The sequence below is a fragment of the Anoplopoma fimbria genome, chromosome 21, assembly GCF_027596085.1.
Source record: "Anoplopoma fimbria isolate UVic2021 breed Golden Eagle Sablefish chromosome 21, Afim_UVic_2022, whole genome shotgun sequence".
NCBI lineage: Eukaryota > Metazoa > Chordata > Actinopteri > Perciformes > Anoplopomatidae > Anoplopoma > Anoplopoma fimbria.
In genome coordinates this window covers 19412496-19433405 of record NC_072469.1, presented here as the reverse complement: position 1 = coordinate 19433405, position 20910 = coordinate 19412496, and the positions used below count along the sequence as shown (strand labels likewise).

At 40.8% G+C, this 20910-nt stretch overlaps 1 protein-coding gene across 1 annotated transcript in view; it reads right to left on the bottom strand.

The window, feature by feature from the left end:
• Window positions 1–20910, bottom strand: part of cntnap2a (contactin associated protein 2a) — a 304116-nt gene that overhangs the window by 10286 nt on the left and 272920 nt on the right. Inside the window, exons 21-24 of the mRNA XM_054622578.1 lie at window positions 17981–18217; window positions 12969–13202; window positions 11821–11954; window positions 4518–4611 (exon numbers count right to left, since the gene is read on the bottom strand). Coding sequence (XP_054478553.1) covers window positions 4518–4611; window positions 11821–11954; window positions 12969–13202; window positions 17981–18217 — 699 coding nt within the window. The remainder of the gene's footprint in view (window positions 1–4517; window positions 4612–11820; window positions 11955–12968; window positions 13203–17980; window positions 18218–20910) is intronic.

The window sequence follows — 20910 nt, the reverse complement described above, 5'->3', positions numbered from 1 at the left end:
ATGTTCATATAGAGGGATACATTGTTCAGTGGACAGATCTACATATACAGTGATGCTATAAACTTAATAAGCTGGTGAGGAAAGCCAGCTCTGTGGTGGGTCTGGAGCTGGACAGTCTGGAGTCGGTGGGTGAGAGGAGGATGAAGGCCAAACTCGGAGCCATCCTGGACAATCCCTCTCACCCTCTCCATGAGGAACTGTGGCAGCTGGGCAGCTCTTTCAGGACGGAGCGCTTCAGACGCTCATTTGTGCCCACTGCCATCAGACTGTATAACAACAGCGGAGACCACAGTCTGTCAACATGCTGACCAGCCCCCCATGTGGATATACTGTACATTTTTATATTTATTTTTATTCTTATTTTTCATTTTTATTCTATTTTTATTTTATTGTATAATATGTGTATTTATTATCTGTTTCTATGTAGTTGAGCTGCTGCAACACCCGAATTTCCCCCATGGGGATCAATAAAGGAATATAATATAATAATAATAATGATGCTGGTCACTGCTCAAGGTGCTGGCAAGACGTCACTTGTACAGGCACATGGTTAAAAGTTATGATCGTTATAACAGGGTTAAACAGTGCAGTTGCAGTAAATACCATTTATCTATAGAGCAATTTTCTTAATTTACAAAGTACTTCACAAAAAAGGCAGTTGGTTCACATCTTGCCTTGCTGAAAATGGTTCTGATACTCCTTGAGGGTCAATGTATATTTGAAGTGAAAGAAAAGGCCAAATTCTAAATAAAAGCCCATGAAAAAGTTCTGAATGGAAATAATGGCCATTATGGCTCAAAGTGTCTCAGAATAAAGCCCATTACACCTGGGAATGTCAACATGACTTAAGGCCTGCGTAAAATAATTGAATTGATGTTTAATGTGTGTGGGCAGAGTTTACAGAACAAGAGAGGCCAGCGGCATCAAGAAACAAAAAAATAGGAGAAAACTCAGAATTTCAGTGTGGTACTGATGTACATGTCCTTTACAAGCGACCCTCTAATAGCACTCCCACAGTGTCACCATTTTATTGCTCACTCTCTGCCTTTGGCTCTGAATTTATTCCCTTAGATAGACACACACACACACACACAAACACACAAACATACACACACGTTCACAGACAGATTTGTGGCAATGAGGACTGGGTTGGGCTCGTGTCTGCTGCTCTGGCCTATGACTCATGTCCCCCATTTATTCCCCTGGGATGCAGAGACCAAGGTAGGACAGACCTATACATCAACCCATCAACCCATCCACACACACACACACACACACACACACACACACACACACACACACACACACACACACACACACACACACACACACACACACACACACACACACACACACACATGGATGCATTCTTAAAGACATGCACACTTCCATCCTAACCCTATACGTGTATAAATATGCTGTTAAGCACAGATGTATATTTCCCTTCACACACTGCATAGGGCTACATTAAACACCAGTCTGCAGCAGTTTTAGAAGCATAGGCTGTATGCACCATGTGCTTCAGGATCAATACCTCTTTAGTACAATTACCCTTGACAACAAGCACAGTAGATCTCATGACCCTGGACCTGAGACATTCACTCCGACAGCATCAACAAACAAGCACAATGAAGTTGACATTAGTTTTGTTGTAGTTGGTTGCTGAAATTCAAACATGCCTTTTCGTCAGTTATACAGGAATAAACCTTGAATGTGAAACTATGCCTGCTTAAGGCTGAAGTTCTAGGCAGGTATATCAGGGCTGCAATTTACAATTATTTTCATTATCAATTAATATGAGGATTAGTTTCACAATTAATTGATTAATCGTATGTTCTATAAATAAGAAAGTATAGTGAAAAATGGCAGTCAGAATTTGTTAGAACACAAAAATAAATAGCTTTTTTTCTTTGACCAACGGTCCAAAACCAAAAAATATGGAGTGTACAATAATATAAAGCAAATGAAAACACTGGAGAAACTACAATTACGGCATGTTAAGCATTTTTTTTTTTACTTAAAACAACTCATTCATTGTCAAAATAGTCGTTACTTTTCTATTGATTGACCAATCAATTAATTGTTTCAGCTTTCATACGAGCCATTGGCGGGTCTTATAGCTGCCACAATAGATCCATATCGATGACAACCTTTTGGTGTGTTAGAGGGCTCAACTGATTTAAAAGTGTTGTATGTGATGAAAATGATACATCATTGTCTGAGGGAGACTCAGGAGGATGATGCTTCTGAACAAATTATCTATTGTGGAAGAAACAAAATAAGAGTGAGCGAAATTAGCAGCAAATCACGAAAATATTCCATTACTTTAGGGGTTGTTCATTGTATTTATACACTTTGCAGCCTGCATGCAAAATGAAGTATCAGTATGTTAGGGAAAGATGGCTATTGGATATTGGGGGTCCTAATCAATGGCACTGTTGTGAGCCCATGTAGGTAGACAAGTATGGTTTTAATGTGAATTTGTAGTACAGAGTTAACTAAGTAAACTCTAAAAAAAACAAATGTTTACTGTTTAATAATGATGGTTAGATACATTTCTTTCTGTGCATCTCTCTATTCTTAAATGTCTACCTTTGCTTTATTTCTACCATCACTACTCTAGCCAGTTAATGCCATCCCACAATCAGCAGACTGTGAGGTGATGGAGGAGACGTCGCTGTGATCGATGTGTGTGTGTGTGTGTGTGTGTGTGTGTGTGTGTGTGTGTGTGTGTGTGTGTGTGTGTGTGTGTTTGTGTGTGTGCTGTACCAAACACAGAGTCTCTGTGTCCCAGAAATAGAGAATCTGATAGCCCAGCAGCTCTCTTGTCTTTTGTGGTCCCAACACTGAAGTGGAACAGATCTGATGAGATGTGCAAAATCAAACGCCTGCCTTTGTTCTGTTTTCTTTCTCCCTCTGTCTTTCTCAACACAGCGTTCTCCTCATGTTTACTGTTTTCCTCCTTCCTTCTCGATCCAATTAACTCCTTATTTCATTGCTCAGTCTGTATGTGTTATTTTGTTATGATGTTTACGAGATACTTATAGTAAAATCTCACAATGTTGAGTCTATTGATGTGTAAAGCGTAAGACTGCAAGTGTTGGACCTGTTATGGCATGTGCCGTGACTTTGTCCTGCGTGCCCTTAAACCATCTGTGCTGTGTTAGTTGGGTTAAGATGGATGACTGTGTTTTCTGTGTGCATGTGCCTGTTGGAGTGTTTGTGTGTGAGTGTGTGTGTGCATGGTGTTGTATTCCCAGGGGTTCTGGTGGTGTGTGCAGCAGTCGATAGTTCTGGCTGATAAGTGAAGTCAGCCATTACTTCAACCTCACCTACTTTCATTGGCACTTGAGTTAGAGGACAAAAGAGACATAAGGGGAAGGAAGGGAAGAGAGAAGAAGAAGAAGAGGATAGAATAGACTAGAGCAGGCTGCAGTAAGATGCAAATAATGAGATACAATCTTCCTATAGAGGTAAACTATGAGTAATTAAAGAAGCTAATAAAATCGACCACAAACCCTATAAGAACCTAAATATGTAAAGGTAAATGGCTCTTGATAATTAGTTTGATTAGGGTAATCGAAGTCTAAGGTGTTTGGAGAGATGATTAAGTGCTTTGTTAAGACCAATGGTCTCAGTCAATTCAGTGGGACAAAAAAACCCAACTGATGTAAAATATTATGAATCCCATTCTAATCAGTCAAGCACTGAGAGAATCCTGAAAAGTCTAATGCTAGGCGATGTGATATCAGTGTAGTTTAAACCAGACAGATTTCATAACCTTATCAGACACAAATGTTTTGCACTCATGCTGAGATGAATGCGATTGGGATCATGCACTGCGATAATATCCCTCGTTTAGTCCTCTGGCACACTCTAGTGGACAACTGAGTAGATACAGCCTCTATCCTTTTAAGCATATTATTAATCTTCATGTCTCAATTTGCCTTAATTGGTTTTTTTTTATGTTCATCAAAGTATATGTTAGTGCTTTAAGGATCCGTTTTTTAAATAAAAAGGGTTTAAATTTGCATGAAATTACAGAAATAAGATAGAAAAAGAGTTTATATATTACTTACATCACAAGCAGATCGAAATATACATTGAGCACCTAAACAACAACCCTGTGTACGGTCTTTTTTTAAAAAACTTTTGGACAAGAGACAACTGTGGTTGTTTTTATTGAGTTTAACCCAATTGCATACGCTCCAGTTGGGGATTACAGCAGGGTCAACCCACATACATTAATAACATTTTAACAACTGCATGGATGCTTTATTTTCCTTAAAATCATTTTTTATTGCAGCACCAATAGATGATTACCAGGAAGATTAAAAACTAGAGCTCCATAACAAGCATAAAAAGCTGCTGAACAAGTAGTTTGAACAATATTAGAGTGGAGATCCTGGTTATGTTTTATGTTTAGGATAAAGTAATATGACCATCATGAGTGTGGTTAGAGCCCAGTGCACAGAATTAAAAAGGTTAAAGCGGTTAATACGAGTTGACATACTCACCAAAGACTTTGCCCAAGAACAGAGTCTTAACCAGGTTGAACTGTGTGTCTGAGGCGTCTGGGAGAGTGTAGCTGACTGGAGGGTAATAATCCACCTGAAACAGGGGGAGAGAGGGAGCAAGAGATAATATATTAGTTTTTAAAGGGAGTCTGAGTCCTAAACTACTGATCACAGCCTTTTAACAAGACACCGAGCCCAAGTCCTGCATCAGCACATTAAACCGGATGATGAAGGAGATGTGGTAATTCATTACTGTCAGCCACTGGGAGGCCACAACACAGCACAGCAGAAGGCTCAATGGCTCCCTCTTGTGGTTGAAAATGTTCAGTGAAGGGGAAACCACTAAGTTAATAAACCTTTATATGATTCCCATGACCCTGGAACAAAAACACAGTAGACAACCAGGGTTCAATAGCATCACCAGCAACTAGGACTGAAACATGTCTGTTATCAAATATAATATTATAAGTATTTGTCACTCCCTTTACCCCCCCCTTTCCCTTTTATGTCTTCGCCAGCCATGTTGTTTGTAAAATAGTTTTTGCTGCTTTGAAAAGCCTTAATTTGGCATGTCAGTGATACTATACATGTTCTTGGATACAAGCTGTATGCAGATGGTTGCATGGAAATATTCAAAAGCAGAGGATTTCCGTTTTAAAAGTATCTTATCTGAACAAGAAAATGTATCATTATCTTCAAGTAATCCAAATGTGTTTCATCTGTTATCATCACTCTCTGATCTGTCTCTGTAGGAAATCCTTGAGTGGTGTCAATATCTCCCTTCCTACTATGGAAGGTTGCTCACAGAAGTCACACCAGGACAAATGATTAAAAAAAACCCAAAACTCTTTGTTCGGAAGTTGTGTTTTTTTACCTCTTTGTTTAGTCAAGCTAGTCACGGCTAAACGCTAACTCAAAAAAGCGATCTTCCATAATGATCCTGCAACACAAACAGCTCTTCACCAGGACTCGAGATGACTGATCACACATTAATTAACAATATGCAATTTCTAAAGTCTGCGGTGGGTTCAAAGCCTTTCCCGGGAACTTAAAAAGGAGGGAGAAGAAGCAGCGTGTTTGCACAGAGGAGCGTCAGAGGAGATGTGAGAGCAGAGAGGGTGATTGAGGGAGGGAATACACGACTTTAATATCCCTGCAACATAATTAACTTGTTATTGCTGTTTCACTGAAGTTTCTAATTAGCTTGAAGGCTGCAGCCGGTGCTATTGATGAGAATAATTTCAACCCCACAAATTGGTTTCTGTGTGTGTTCCAGAAATAAAAGATCTTCCGTCCTCCCTGCTCACAGGAGAACTGTATCTCAGCACACACCAGTCAGCAGAATGCAAACCAAAGGCCCAAGCCAGAGAGAGAGAGAGCAGAGGTTGATTGAAAACAATGACTTTTGTTACTGTTTGTTTTACTGGAAATTTGTTCCATTGATGTGCTGAATAGCTGTTGTAGTGGGGAGCTGAGCCGGACGGTCACTGAAGGGTTGAGATTTATGTGTGTGTGTGTGTGTGTGTGTGTGTGTGTGTGTGTGTGTGTGTGTGTGTGTGTGTGTGTGTGTGTGAAGTTGCTCTTGTTTACAGGTTTGAATCAGTAGAGTCCTCCAATACAGAGAATTCTCTCTACCCCCTACCTCTCCAGACCATTTGCTCCCTCTTTCTCTTTCTGCACACACACACACACACGACACACACACACACAACACACACACACACAGAATATCTTAATTTGATTCTTTCCAAAAGCCTGGTCTCAGTGGAGCACTGTGTGGGTTTTGTTTTCCACGCTGAAAGTGTGGGATAATGGGGCACAATTAAATTGTGCTCAGCTTATTTACTTTTATCTGAGAAAACAAATTGGCTGCACAGTAAGGGAGGTCGGCCTGAGTCTCGAAACCCCACAGAAAGGTCCACAGAGGAACACAGCCAGGGAAGAAACCTCATTTTACCAAACTTTGTCAATTACAACCGCAATTATTGGGATCCTTTCCTTTCATGCTGCACCATTTAGGCAACATGATTTTCTCCTTTAAGCGCCGTTGGTGCCTCTTAGGTTACATAGAGCTTACATAAGCAATGCAATCAGCGTTTGGACAAAGAGAAAATTAACAATGGGTGAAATCCTTTTCCCTAACTATGTGCTCAAAAGGAATCTAATTTAGCCAATGTGCTGTATATAGTCAAACCAATTTACAGTACAAGTAGAACTTTCTACTCATGGCAACTCTGCTTCCTTAATCATATACCAGGGACCAAAAAGACTCCCATCACAGATTAAACATTAGAGAGGCTAAGTAAAAAATAAAAGCCTTTTTTTTCTTTTTAACTTCAATGATAGTTTAGCCTCATTAATAAGTGAACAACTGAATTATTGCTACTCTAATATCAAACACTGCAACAACAATTAGAGGAGAGGAGAGGAGAGAAGAGGAGAGGAGAGGTAAAGAGAGGAGAGGAGAGGTAAGGAGAGGAGAGGAGAGGTAAAGAGAGGAGAGGAGAGGTAAGGAGAGGAGAGGTAAGGAGATGAGAGGAGAGGAGAGGAGAGGTAAGGAGATGAGAGGAGAGGAGAGGTAAGGAGATGAGAGGAGAGGAGAGGAGAGGTAAAGAGAGTAGAGGAGAGGAGGAGAGGAGAGAGGTAAAGAGAGAGATAGAGGAGAGGAGAGGAGAGGTAAAGAGAGTAGAGGAGAGGGGAGGAGAGGTAAAGAGAGTAGAGGAGATGTTTGTTGCCTGAAGGGACTCCCTTTTAACTCTAAGCCCTCACTGTGAGAGTTTGAGAGAAAGCGAAAGCCAGAGATGGGAACTGATTTTGATGCTGCCCTGATATGCCTTTGATAGCGAGATAACCCGACGAGACCTCACAAACTGCTTAAAAACCCAAACCCTTGCTTGCTGCACTGAAAGCAGAATGCATGTGTGTACATTTCGGCAGGTATTTGTGTGCACATGCAAATCCACGCCCCTGAAATAAGCCTCAGGACTGTGATGGGGCTAGAAAACCTAAATGCATCAAAGTGATCTTTGTTATTTCATTTCGTGGGTCTACTTTCTTTATCTAAACACACGATCTTTCTCATCTCAACCCCCTCCTCTCTCTCTGACTCTGTATTCCTTCTTTTTTCATTTTGGTCTCTAAATTTCTCTTCTGCTCTCTTTTCTCTCAGATTCCAATTACAGCACTCCTACTTGTCTTCCCACTTGTTCTCTGCCATGTCTTTAAACTAAACAGTTGCTTGCCTAAATGCTTTTACAATTTGGAGCCCTGATAGCAAAGAAGTTAGACTTTCGCAGCTGCAGGTAAACACTCCACTCACTCTTCTACCCCTGGAAATTGAATTTGATCCACTGGCGGGCCCACCAGCATAACTGACTCTTATTGCATCTGACTCAAATCTCTGCCTCGCACTCGTGTTGTTATATCTCAGATCAAAGCAGCTGTAACAAGGTCTCTGACGAGCATGTAAGCAAAATAATAATGGATTGGTTAAACTTGAAATGCTGGTGGCACCCTATAGCAAAATTGGCACTTTAGCCGTTAATGCATAATGTAATAATTTGTGATCCAATTTCAGACTCAGTTCATAGCAAGTCTACGTTTTATCCCACGATAATTCAGTTTGGACATTCAAATACAACATTTCAGCATGTAGGACACATTTTGATTGACTGCAAATGCTGCTGATGGATGGCATTTCAAAGAACTTGCTGAACACAACACTGGCATATTTTCAAGTTCTAAGTTGATAAATCCAATTTGTAAGCAAACAGCCTGACAGGCAGCTCTAAGTACAGGTGTGAATGCAAATGATTAAGATTTTTATTGGATTAAAAAATAACTACTTGCGAAAAAATCCAGGTGTACACGTCATCTCTCAACTCCAACTCCAGTTTCGCATATCAAGTAGCTCATCGAGCTGTAAACATTGAGCAGTATACCGAAAAGTAGGTCTTGGCCCAGATACCCGCTGGTTACACCGAAACCCCAGAAATATTGCTCCTTGCTCATCCTGAGATCAGGCCTTGTGTGCTCGGATTAATTTGACATGCAATTAACACACCAGTCATAATTTAATTATAATGAAAACTCATTATAATTGCATGTTAATGCCAGGTCTGAACAGGACCTAACAGATACAGAGCAGTTTATCTGCAGTTTATTGTTTCATTGGTGGATCATTGCATCTGGCTTGGGAAAAATTCAGTGTGATCATTAACATCTTTTCTCTATAACGCTATATTTAAGAACTAAAAACATGACAAAAACCAATACATGAACACAAGATACTAAATATATTACATATTTTGCATAAGCAAACACATCCCAAAACTATAAACTATATACTATCTTGTAATATTACTATATACTCCCTTGTGTTGTTCAGTATATTTGTTGTTGCTGTCCTCCTGAGCATAAGGATGTCCTGTTCCTCAAAAACTCATTAATGTGAGTGTTAGCTCCAGTCATGTTTTCTAGCCGAAGATAAATTAACTATTACAAAATCCCTCAAGGATGTGAGAAGGTAGGAGGTGGGAGGAATGGAGAGATGAATGAGAGAGGTGCAGTGGACGGATGAATTAGACTTAATAATGTTCATTTTGAAGTATGCCAAGTCTTCGTAGCGAGTTGACCTGACAAGATCTCACTTGTGCATGCATGTCTGTTGGTATGCATGCCCACATCTGTTTACCCGTGGATATTTAGGGCATGTTTGCACCTTGAAAAGAGCCCAGAGGCAGTAAGGCAACATGAAAGTTTTACTCATCAAAGTTAGCTTCGTTAGCACACCTTCTGGCAATACCTTTCAAGCCCTATCTATAAATGTAATCTATTTTCTCTTTCCATCCCTCCCCCACAGTTCCCATGCTAATGTTTAGGTGGTTGACCTATCAATTAAGGAAAAAAGGATTCAGTGGATTGTTATTTGTAATAGCCTACAGCCTGGGCACATGGGGAGTGGTAAACTTGGGATATGCAGTTGATAGTTAATATTTCAGTCACACACTGAACACTGGGCTGAACATCAATATCTCAACACAACCAGGCGAAGATCAACTAGTATAGGACACGGTGTGTGCAAGCATGTATATGTGTTTGTGATGAGCAAATAAGCGCACTGTTGCTCCAATCAGTCTCCATGACAGTAAAAGGGGGATGTGCTAAGTTGAAGTGCTCCCACTGGGGTGATCAGCAGCTGTAGAATGGGATTTGCTCAGAAAATGAGGACGATTTCCGTTGCATGTTTCAGTTTTTAATTTTCTTTCTGCCACAATTTTTCACTGTAGTGTGTGAATGTAGGTGATGAGTTTCCAGAATGGATGGGGGTCAATGCTCTACATGCAATGGAAGATCGAAAGGTATAAAGACTTATGTAGAAGAGGAGAGGTAATGATTATTGGTTGGAAAATGTACTGTGATTCATTCTGGACAACACCTTAATGAAAGCAACAGTGAAGGAGCATAATTTGGACATGTATTTATCAGATGAGACGGTGACATTTTGACACGATAGCCAGAATAAGAAATTACACTACTAATCAAATATTCACCATCTATTACGCGCTATATGGACTCAACTATATTTTATCTTGTGTCAGTATAATGCAAGAGACTCATATGTCCTTTGAAATTAAAAACCTAACCGAGATTGTCTTTATTATTATGTTTACATTAAAAACTCATTTGTCAAATAATATATTGATTTAATTTCCTTTGTGTCCATTTGTTATATAATATGTTAATTCATACATAGTATTGTTATTCTTCTTGTTCATACTTCATTTGTTCCAATTTGATTAACACAGTGGTTGGTTGCTTCGTTAAATTACATCTATTGTTATTTTTTTGATAAATATATTTTTAAATTAATAATATATATGATGTTAAGGTACACCTTTTTCTTTACAGAATGGAAAGTAATCCATGAGGATAGCATGTATGAGATGATAAAGCAGATTCATTGATGCTTCCAGGAAAATGTGATTATCTCAGCAGGATCACTGAATCCATCGAGAATAAACAAGTGCAGAGTGAAAGCAAATAGCTGGAATATCAGTAAGAGCAAGGTTACACAAAATTATTGACATGATGCTCTCCACAAAGTTCAGCAAGTTTGCAGACAGGATGTGAGTCAATGGCTCGGGCTAATGCAGTGCCTCCATCTGGCCACTAGGGGGTAGAGAGTGAGCATATGATTGAGTTACTCTTTGGCTATTTAGGGATGCATGCTGTATGAAATGGCTGAACAACAATGTAAATCCTCTAAATGTAGAATGTATGCCACTTGCAACAAAGCAGAAGTATACAGGTCGCTATGCATTCACAAACTGTAATGTAGCTGTTCAATTCAAGAATTTAAGCTTTTACAATGTTCCTCTTTGGTTCTCAAATTAGAAAAAGCAAACCACGCAACTTCACATTGATCCCGATCACGATGAAACCAAGCGACTGTCGTCCATTGAGTCGTCCTTAAACTGCAGCCTTCAGCCAAATTGGACCATCTTAGTAATAGTTTAGCTGAATTCTCACTCCATCCTTGACAGCAACTGACTGAGGCTTTGCTGTATTGATCCGCACTAAGCTGTTTAGCTGCACAAAACTCAAGAGCCAACAAACAAACAAACACCCGCACACAACCACAGATACACAAATGTATGTGAGCAAACACATTGTAATGCACAAGCACACACACGCTTAGTCTCCCCTGCTTGTCTCTCTCACACACACAGCCACGCACTCCAAATACACAAAATATATATGCAGCCACAATCACACAACAGTGTGCATTCATACAATACACACAGATCGATGCATTCTCTCTGTTGCTATACTTAGGCTGTCTAGTGGAAGTGGATTAACAGTGGCAGAGGACAAGCACTTTCATCACAGAAAAAAAAGAACAGGGCACTGCTTTCCCATCTGACTTAATGCCAACAGTGGCTGGGAGTTGTGTATGTGCATTTCGGATGGCAATCCACTGCGCTCCTTCTATGCCTGTAAGTAGGAATCTTGGAATTGAAGCATGAGTTCTGAGCATCAACAAAAAGCCTAAAATATTTGTTTGAGAGTGGTCAGATATGTGTGTGTGTGTGTGTGTGTGTGTGTGTGTGTGTGGGGCGGGACGGGGCGGCTGTGGCGTAGTGGAGAGCAAGGTAGTTCTTCAATCAGAGGGTCGGTGGTTCGATAAGCGTCTGCTAAATGACTGTAATGTAGTGTGTGTGTGTGTGTGTGTGTGTGTGTGTGTGTGTGTGTGTGTGTGTGTGTGTGTGTGTGTGTGTGTGTGTGTGTGTGTGTTCTGTACCTGGATGGTGATGCTTCTGTTGACACGGGACATGTTAATGCTATGTGGGTGTCCGTTGGCCAGGTTACGCTGGTCCACGTCTATGGAAAATGGCTCCCTCAGACCTCCCAGGTTATACCGGACCTGTAGTGAACCTAAAGACATACAGGCCAGTGGTAAAACCTGATCTGGTTACATAAAAAACCTCACATCTCTGCTTTTCCCCTTCTCTACAATGATTTAAGCGGGAGCTCTCATCAATAAAAAACTGAAGTTTAGGTTCTAGTTTATTGTCATGTACATTAAGTCCAATTGTACATGGAAATGCAATGGAATGCATCTGCCCTGGCCCTCTAAGCCCTTAACACTATATTTAATAAGAATACATAAAAGACAACAACAAGAAGAGATCCTACTATAATAAATCCCTGTGAATTACTCAAATTACTTGCTTTTCAACTGTCTAACTGCCTGGGGGTAAAACTGACTAGGAAGCTCTGATGCTTTAAAAAAATACAATGAATTATCAAAAATAGTTCTCAAGGACTGGCTGCATAAATCATGATGCTGATAAGTCCATAAGTAGTTAGTGTATTGCTAATTGATGACACTTAAGATTTGCAGTTTTTTAAATTTATTTTGATCATTATACACTTGTTTTCCTACAGAAGTACTCTGAATGAACTGAAGGCTTAAGGCCAAAATGTAGTTTCTTTTTGAAGTGACGGGGCAAGCAGGGGTGAGGAACAGAGGGTGAAACCCTGAATGATTTAGAGGGCCCACAGCTTGACTGTGACTGGGATTATAAATATTGACTGTCTAAGGCCCAGAGTTTGCAGGGGGCCCAATAATCTCTAGCAGCACCCCTAGGCGGTTTGAGAATTTTGCAGTTCTATTTTTGTGGGTGTGCACATTGATTTGTGAAACGCTAGATGGCACTGTCAATTTTAAAAAAAACTTTATGTGATCGAAGCGCTTCGCTGCCCATCAGCTGCTCAGTGGGAGGCCGATGACTGGAGAGGATTTCTGGAGATTATAGAACTTTCTAAACTGTGCTGCGAGGACAGCCTTTAAAAATGTACTTTGCAGCACTAACAAGCATTACTCTGAGCAGACTTCTCAGTGGTGAGCAACCATATATTGTATGTGTGTGTGTATATGGAGCTTACCATTCTGCCTTAAGACCACAGCCAGATAATCCTGTGTCTTTGAGCTGACATACATCAGAATAGCTGGAGTGTTGGAGGTGCTGAAACTGAAGGCCACTTCCTCCTTTGTTAGATTCACTTCATGTGGCGTCAGCTGGTGCGTCAGGATCTTTGTGTCCCTGCTGAATCCTGCAACTGCTTCGGGCATGAAGTTGTACTTGACTAATGTTCCTGCCTCAAAGAAACCCCCAACGTCTGAGTAAGGACAGAAACAATAAGAAAAACATATGAACACACATGTAAGGCAAGCAGGTGAACACAAACAAATACAATAAACGCTTGTCAATGTGTCTACACTAATACTAGAAGTATCATATCACAGATGAATCTGTGTATAAAAAAGCAAAGAAGAATGAAAAAGGAAGACAGAAAGAAAGAAAAAAAAAAGAACTAGAATTATCGCCCTACGGTTGTATGACTTGGCCCGCCAATCAAATTGCAGATTACATCCATGTCTGTCCAAAATGTCATCACCTCATTATTTTATGTCATAGAGATTTATGTGAAAATTAGCATCTTATTCTTGAGTTATGGTTTTGTGAGTTCGCAGTGACCTTCACCGTCAAATTCTAGAGATATTGCGTTCACGAGAATGGGACAGATGTGAGGTTAGCACCAAATTTAAATCAGGATGTTTGTCCTAAACTTGAAGACAATCCTGAGATATCACGTTCACGAGATGGATGGACGTATGAGCGACTGGAAAACAACACCTCCGGCCACGCATAAAAACCCCTTCCATCAAAAAGAAGCCTGAGGGGAGTGAACATAAAGTCACACCTGACAAGACACAACGGGGTAAATATATTAAATTGCCAGAGAGAAATAAACACACACATAAATATGGCTGTATGGTGTTCAGGAGGTGTAGTAAAGTGGGTGTTAAATTGCTGTGCTCCGGCATCTGAAACCAAACAATACATTGTTTGCCAGTACATTAACAGACCTAATGGCATATTCCAGCCATTCCAGGAGGCTTATTGATTCATGTAATCAAGTGTTGAGAAGATGGGGCCTTATTTTCCATTCTCCTGTTATGCTCCGTGCAGGCAAGCAGTTACGGCAGAAAAAAAAGGCACGATGTGTGTGAAATTAAAGAGAATGGTTCCAGGGAAAGCAATGAGCCCAGGGTTGTGTGTGTGTGTGTAAATGCCATGGAATATTTCTTGACATGTTTTCCTCCCCAGCTTGGCAGCAGTGAAAATGTAGAGCTTCGCCTCTTACGAGTGAATGATACTATAGTGAACATATTTATGCATCTTATTTTAAAGCTTCACTTCACCCATCTTCTCCCGCCGGACACAGTACAATAACTACTTCAAGCTACATTACTTCAATTTAATAGAAGGCTTATTACTAGAAAATATCCAAGTTCTCTGACTGGTATTGGCGTTCAGGCAAAACCTCGCTTCCAGTCAGCTTCACCACAATTTTATCCTCGACTCTGCTGTGCACTGATATTGTTTCAGGCTTTGGAAGTCTGGGGAGACCCATTTTACCAATTGTTCTGCGCTAACCAGGCGAAGAGCTTGTGAAGTTTTCAAATAGCCTGCTTCTCACTTCGTCTTCTGATGCAGCTGCATTGTTCTACCAAGATCCATGCTGCTGGGTATTTACTTCAATCAGACAAAATGCTGTGATTCTGTCAGAGCAGCATGCTTGATTGAAATTCTGAAATCTGTTGCAAAACAGTATATGGAAAAACAAATCAACATAATACGCCTCAATATCTATGGACAAAGGACGTTGCAGAAAAACGTTTCCTTCTTACCTTACATTACATTTAAGTGTCAGGTCAGAAATTGCATATGAGCTACCTCTTTTACTCTAAGCGTGTCATATGAGCAAGTTAAGGTAAGTATTGTTAGTTGTTTCAGTTAGCCAGCTTAAAAAAACATTCGTTTTAGGAATCCAACAGACGGTCAATCCTGTCTAAATGCAAGTAGTAGCATTGTTAAAACTATAAATGTAAACATAGAAAAATGCATGTGTACAAGTAAATAGCTCTCGTGCATTATAAAGTGAGTGAGAAATTAAGCAATTATGCTTACCTAAATAAGTACAACTGGACGCCTAATAAGACCTTTTTAGGGAACCATAAAGGTTACAATTAACTTCCACCAACTGAAAACACACTCTGAAAGCGTTAAAATTGTAAGACGAAAACTCTGACAACTCTCATACCGTCGGAACAGCCTGTCAATCACAAGGTAGCCCCGCCCTAACGCATACAGAGGTTGCCAACTGATCCGGACATACAAACTATAAACCTGAAGGAAAGGCTACAGGGCTTAAAACTTTTAGGTAATCCGTTAATGGGTAAGGGTTGGGATGTTAGTTTGTTTTAGTTCAGGGGCTTCTTGCCCTGGGCCCTTACTTCTTTTACCCTTCACCCTTAACATGTCACATTATAAGCTAATGCTAGCTTTGTCAGTTAATTTAGTTACTCCTTGCTGGTGGTGCGTAAATTTTTTTTTTGACAACTAGTTTCTATGTAACTTACTTGCCTGGGTGGTGCAACCTGTTTTCATTTAGTTATGTGTAAATCTCTCAGAAAACGCTCACATTAGTGTGAACTTTACAAAGAGCTTGTGCAACTGACCCAGATCTTGACATCGTCTTTAATGTTAAAGTTATTTTGGGATTTTATCTTTATTCATACAAACTATAGATTATGTGGGGCCTTTGTGAAACCCGTCTCAGCCTTCTCTGCCCTGCTGAGAAAAAAAGAAAGTGAGACTCTGACTTGCTGCCCAGAGCCTAGAAGCAACCCACACACACGCACTCATGCATGCACACACGCACACGCACACACACACACACACACACACACACACACACACACACACACACACACACACACACACACACACACAGTGTGTCTGGAATCACAAGAGTGAATGAGAAAAAACTCCACTCCAGGGCAGGGACTCTTTATGTGTGTGTGTATTTTATGTCAGTGTGTGAAGAAGTTTTTGAAAGGGATTTCGTGCGAGCATGGAAACCTCTACAGGTATCTACGAATGTGTGTGCGGATGTCCATGTATATGTATGTACATGTGCACATTGGCTCCATGTGACCTCCAGGGCAGAAAAGCAGAAGAATGAGAGTGTATAATAATAATACTGCGGTCCCCTGAGCAGTGTGTAAATATGGATACAATGGAAATGCACTATGCAATTATGGCTGGCTTCATGCATTTTTCACTCGCTGGGAGGATGGGGAGAGTGGGGGAGAAGTTTGGAAAAGAAAAAGACGACAGGGGCAACTGGGAGAGTAGGAAAAAAAAGGGCCGGAAAAGAAACAAGGAGGTGGAGGAGGGGGAGAAAGAGTAAAAGGAGATGGAGAAAATGGAGGAGGTAGATTCAGAGGAAATGGTGGGGAGGAATAGGCAAAGGAGATGAAGGAAAGAGGCAGACGAGGAGAAAAGAAAAGCGAAGATGGAGAAGACAGAAAATAAAAGATTTTAAATAGGTAGGACAGTAGCACAAAGCGAAGCAAGAAGAAGAAGCAGTGAATCGTAGATAAAAGCCAAAGTAGATAGAAAGGAGATGAGAGAAGACAAGAAACAAAGAAGGCAGATGTGTGAAGAGCGAGGGGAAAAGGGAAAACACAAGGAGGAGAGAATAAAGAAAACAGAGAAGAAGCGCAGATGAGTGAGAAAGGAAGAAGGGAGTAGACAGAAGAAGAGGAAAGTTGCATTTCATGCACAGGAACAAACAGACACAAGGCTGTGCTCTCTCCCGTTCTTTGCCTCTCTCTTCTCTCTGACACACGCACAGATGATCTTATACTTAAACACAAACACAAACGCACACCCTCGCACAGACAGTAATCTCTGTTCTCTAAATCCCGAAATGCCTGATTGGTCATGACAGGATTCAGAGGAGGTCTTCTTATGTTTTACACTAGCATATCATCAAACACTGTCACCCTCTTCCCAGGCACACATTCACACACACAGACACACACCCACTTCGCTTTTCTGTCATCTCGTCACCCCCCTGCCAAGAGCGCGGGGGAAAAACACTATTAGGCTTTAGGAAACAAATTAATTCACGTGTCGGGGATCAACTCTCTGACTGGGAGCTAGCAAAAAGCCTCTGACAGCACTGCTGCTCTTCTCCCCAGAGCATTTTATGAAAACTTGTTTTGGGGAAGTAGAACTTTAATGCTGCATCTAATGAATCCTTCGTAAACAAACATGATGTTGTAGCAATATGCAACAGGGGTAGAGTGACAATTCTCATCTCTGAACTTCAAAAACCTGGAGCTATACCACCGCTTAGTGAAGTGACTTGCATTTTGTTTTTTTTGTTTGATCTCTCAGCTCTGCACTAGGAGAGTTTCAGCATTCAGTGAGTGCACTCTTAAGTCCAGGAGAATTGGTGGGTAAGCACAATATCACTCTCAATCGATGCCTTTTATCATAAGCCCAAACACTTTCAACACCGGGAGGCTCCAAATTGAATAGGAAGCGAGGACAATCACAGAGCGCAGCAAAAAAAATCACAGTGGGTTGTCAGGCAATGACGCTCATTGAAACACAACTACTCCAGCAGTAATCGTGGCGCTGTTTGCCTCTGGCTTTGTGAACTAAAGAGGGACGATGCTGATGATAAAGTGGCCTCACAAAGATGCCTGTAAAACCTACTGGAAAAGTGTTAGCCGAGAGATTATAACTCAGTGTCTCATTCCAAAATTTGGATGCCGTTGGGTAGTTGTTAGGTTTGAGGAAGGGAATAAAGGAAATAAAACAATTATTATGTGGTACTTCCTTAGGGAATTGCACAAAAAAACAACCCTGTAGTGACATAAAATAGTACCTGAAAGCCCACACGAAGAGAGAATGATTTGTCTTGCAATTTAAGTTTGAATGACGAATAGCAGCATGATGCATTTCAGGCATTCATAGCCCCATGATCTGCCATCAATAAAAGACTGAAAATGTCTCTCCTAAAATGCCTCTCACCTCTGTTGCAGAACGGGCCGTCATAGGCGGTGGCAGTGCAGTCACACAAGTAGCCGTTGTACCTCTCCACACACTTCCCTCCATTCCGGCAGAACATCCCAAAACTGGTGCAGTGGCCTTGGCAACCGGGCTTGACCCCCGGCGTGACCTTGGCCCTCTCCTCCAGGTCGAGGGTGATGCCGTTCATTCGGAGGGCTCGGATACAGCCCAGGAACCCCCTCTGCCCCCCTGCAGCACCTGAGGAGCAAGGAAGAGAGGGGTGGTGGTATCAGTGTAGCAAGGATACGCAGCATTGGGAGATAGGAAAGAAAACAAATACAAAGAAGGCCAAATGGAAGTCAGGGTCACAGAAGTCATTCTGAATGTAAGAGGCTGTTTTAATGTCTTTTTAGAAACGTTAATATCCTACCGCCTGAAGGAAGACACTGATGTCACGTTAATCGTTCCGACTGTGCTGCTCTTGAAACAACCTTCAACTCGTTTGATTTCCGCACTAATTAAAACAGCCTAATGAACACTGTGTCTTAATGAACATCTCACAAGTATACGCACGCAAATGGACGCATGAATGCACATAAACTACATACTACAGACAAACACACACACATTTAAAACACACCACACACAGCGCACCTGATGCGAACGAGTCAATACAAGCATTAATGCTTAGCCTCGGGGTGTCGATAGCCATTCCTCTAAAGTGCCTCCATCGTCATTCTGGCCCTGCACCATTGCAGTCTAACTACCCATTACCATGGACAGAGTAGGGGTGTTAAATAGATTAATGTGCACCTAAATGACTATAGCAATAAACACACTCATAAACATGCACCCACAGGTATAGATTCAAACGTACAAAAAGCACACCCACAGAGGAAGGTTACACTGTATGGATAAACACAAGAGTATGGGAGCACACTCACACACACTGTCATTAACAAGAGCTGAGGGGCATTTTAGTTATTAAAACCTCTCTATTGCGTCCTTTAGATTACAGAAAAGCATTTGTTCAAGAAGACATGTTAAGGAGACGTGAACACAGATTCAGATCCCTCCCCTAAACTGCTGCATTTTCACACACACACACACACACACACACACACACACACACACACACACACACACACACACACACACACACACACACACACACACACACACACACACACACATCTGCTGGCTTAGCCGCACAGGTACAACACAGATCTAATAAGATTACGAATACATGTACTTTGATTTTCTCCAGCCGAGACGTTATTCACATATCAGGATGCAGCAGGGCTTTCACACGCTTTCTCCACTTTCTGTTCCCACAAAGGGTTTGACTTTTAGTAGCACTGTTAATTAATCTATTTTGTACCACTGATTGGCTGGAGGTTTCTGCCACCTGTTTACCCAGGTCTAAATCAGTCTCTGATTGAACGGACAGCAGGCTCTGAGGCCTGCAGAGACCAGGGCGGACACGTACACACACACACACACACACACACACACACACACACACACACACACACACACACACACACACACACACACACACACACACACACACACACACACACACACACACATACAGTACTCAGGTGCATACAGATTCTGTACAACTCACAAATGTGTAATAGAGCCTGACTGATACTGACTGAAGTCAACATTGGCTTCTCACTGAAATACACGTTTTGGTAAATATGGTGGCATACAGGCAAAAATGCTGCACACTAAATTGCAGCAATATTGTAATAAGTGTGTGCCTTAATACTTATTTTCAGGTTACCATATTTTGTTGTGTTTATCTTATTTTACTGTTCAACTGTAAATTATCCTTTTTTGCGGCAAATGAAAGATTTAAATTTTTTATTAAAAATCAATAACAATATCAGGACTACCGGATAAGACTCTACTTACAAAATACTGAAATAGTAACAGAAATTCAGACACAAACAGTAATAAGAGTCAAACACATATGTAGCACGCGTTTGCACCTATTTTTTTATGGTTGTGATATGTGTGGCCTCTAATCACCCTCTAATGATGTGCTAATGAGGAAGCATTTTATATTCATTAGGCTACACAATGTACGGCAACAGTCAAATTATTAATTCAAATAGAAGCCATAACATTTAACCCTTTGACTTTCACTGTGTGATTTTGTGGGCGTTTATGTTGGTACAAATTCAAAGTTACTGAGTAATGATTAATGAAAATGCAGTACGCACGTACAGAGTTAAGAGCATGGGCATACAGTGTGCATATATAAATATATATATATATATATATATATATATATATATATATATATATATGTATGTGGACTGTTATTTTAAGCCTGATTGCACAACCAACTGGCTGCACTTCTGCTGCACTGCTGTTCTTCCATTATCATTGTATGAGTGGTTTAATAGAATGGTGGTACGTCCTGATTCTTTCTGTTAGTCTGTCTGCTGTTCAGCACTGAAGAGATCCCAAAAACAGTGTCTGCTCACTCCATGTTTATTGGGAATGCACTTTAGGATGCAATTTGTTTTGGTTTTAGATGAGTATTTTTGATTCATATGGTCGAAATGCCATTTCAAAAGCCCTTCCTAGCCCACCGGCATTTCCATGGGGGAGATATTATCATAGAAATAACATTTTACCAGCTCAGTGCTTTATATCTGTTAGTTTACAGCAATGTTTTTTTTTTTTTTTCCGACTATCTCTCTTTAAGGTCCATAATGGGCTTGCTTCTGATGGATCACTGCATGGAAAATGTACTTGTGTATTGCAATAAGGCTGAATCTACAGGCATTCCTCACACCTTCTTGTTAATGTATAGCATGAATCAAAAAAGTACGAGAGCCATGAGTGGTTACATTTCAAAAGATAAATCCTGGCTAAACTCTAATCACAACTTGTGTAGAGCTGCTGCAGCAAAATCCGATTCAAACACACTC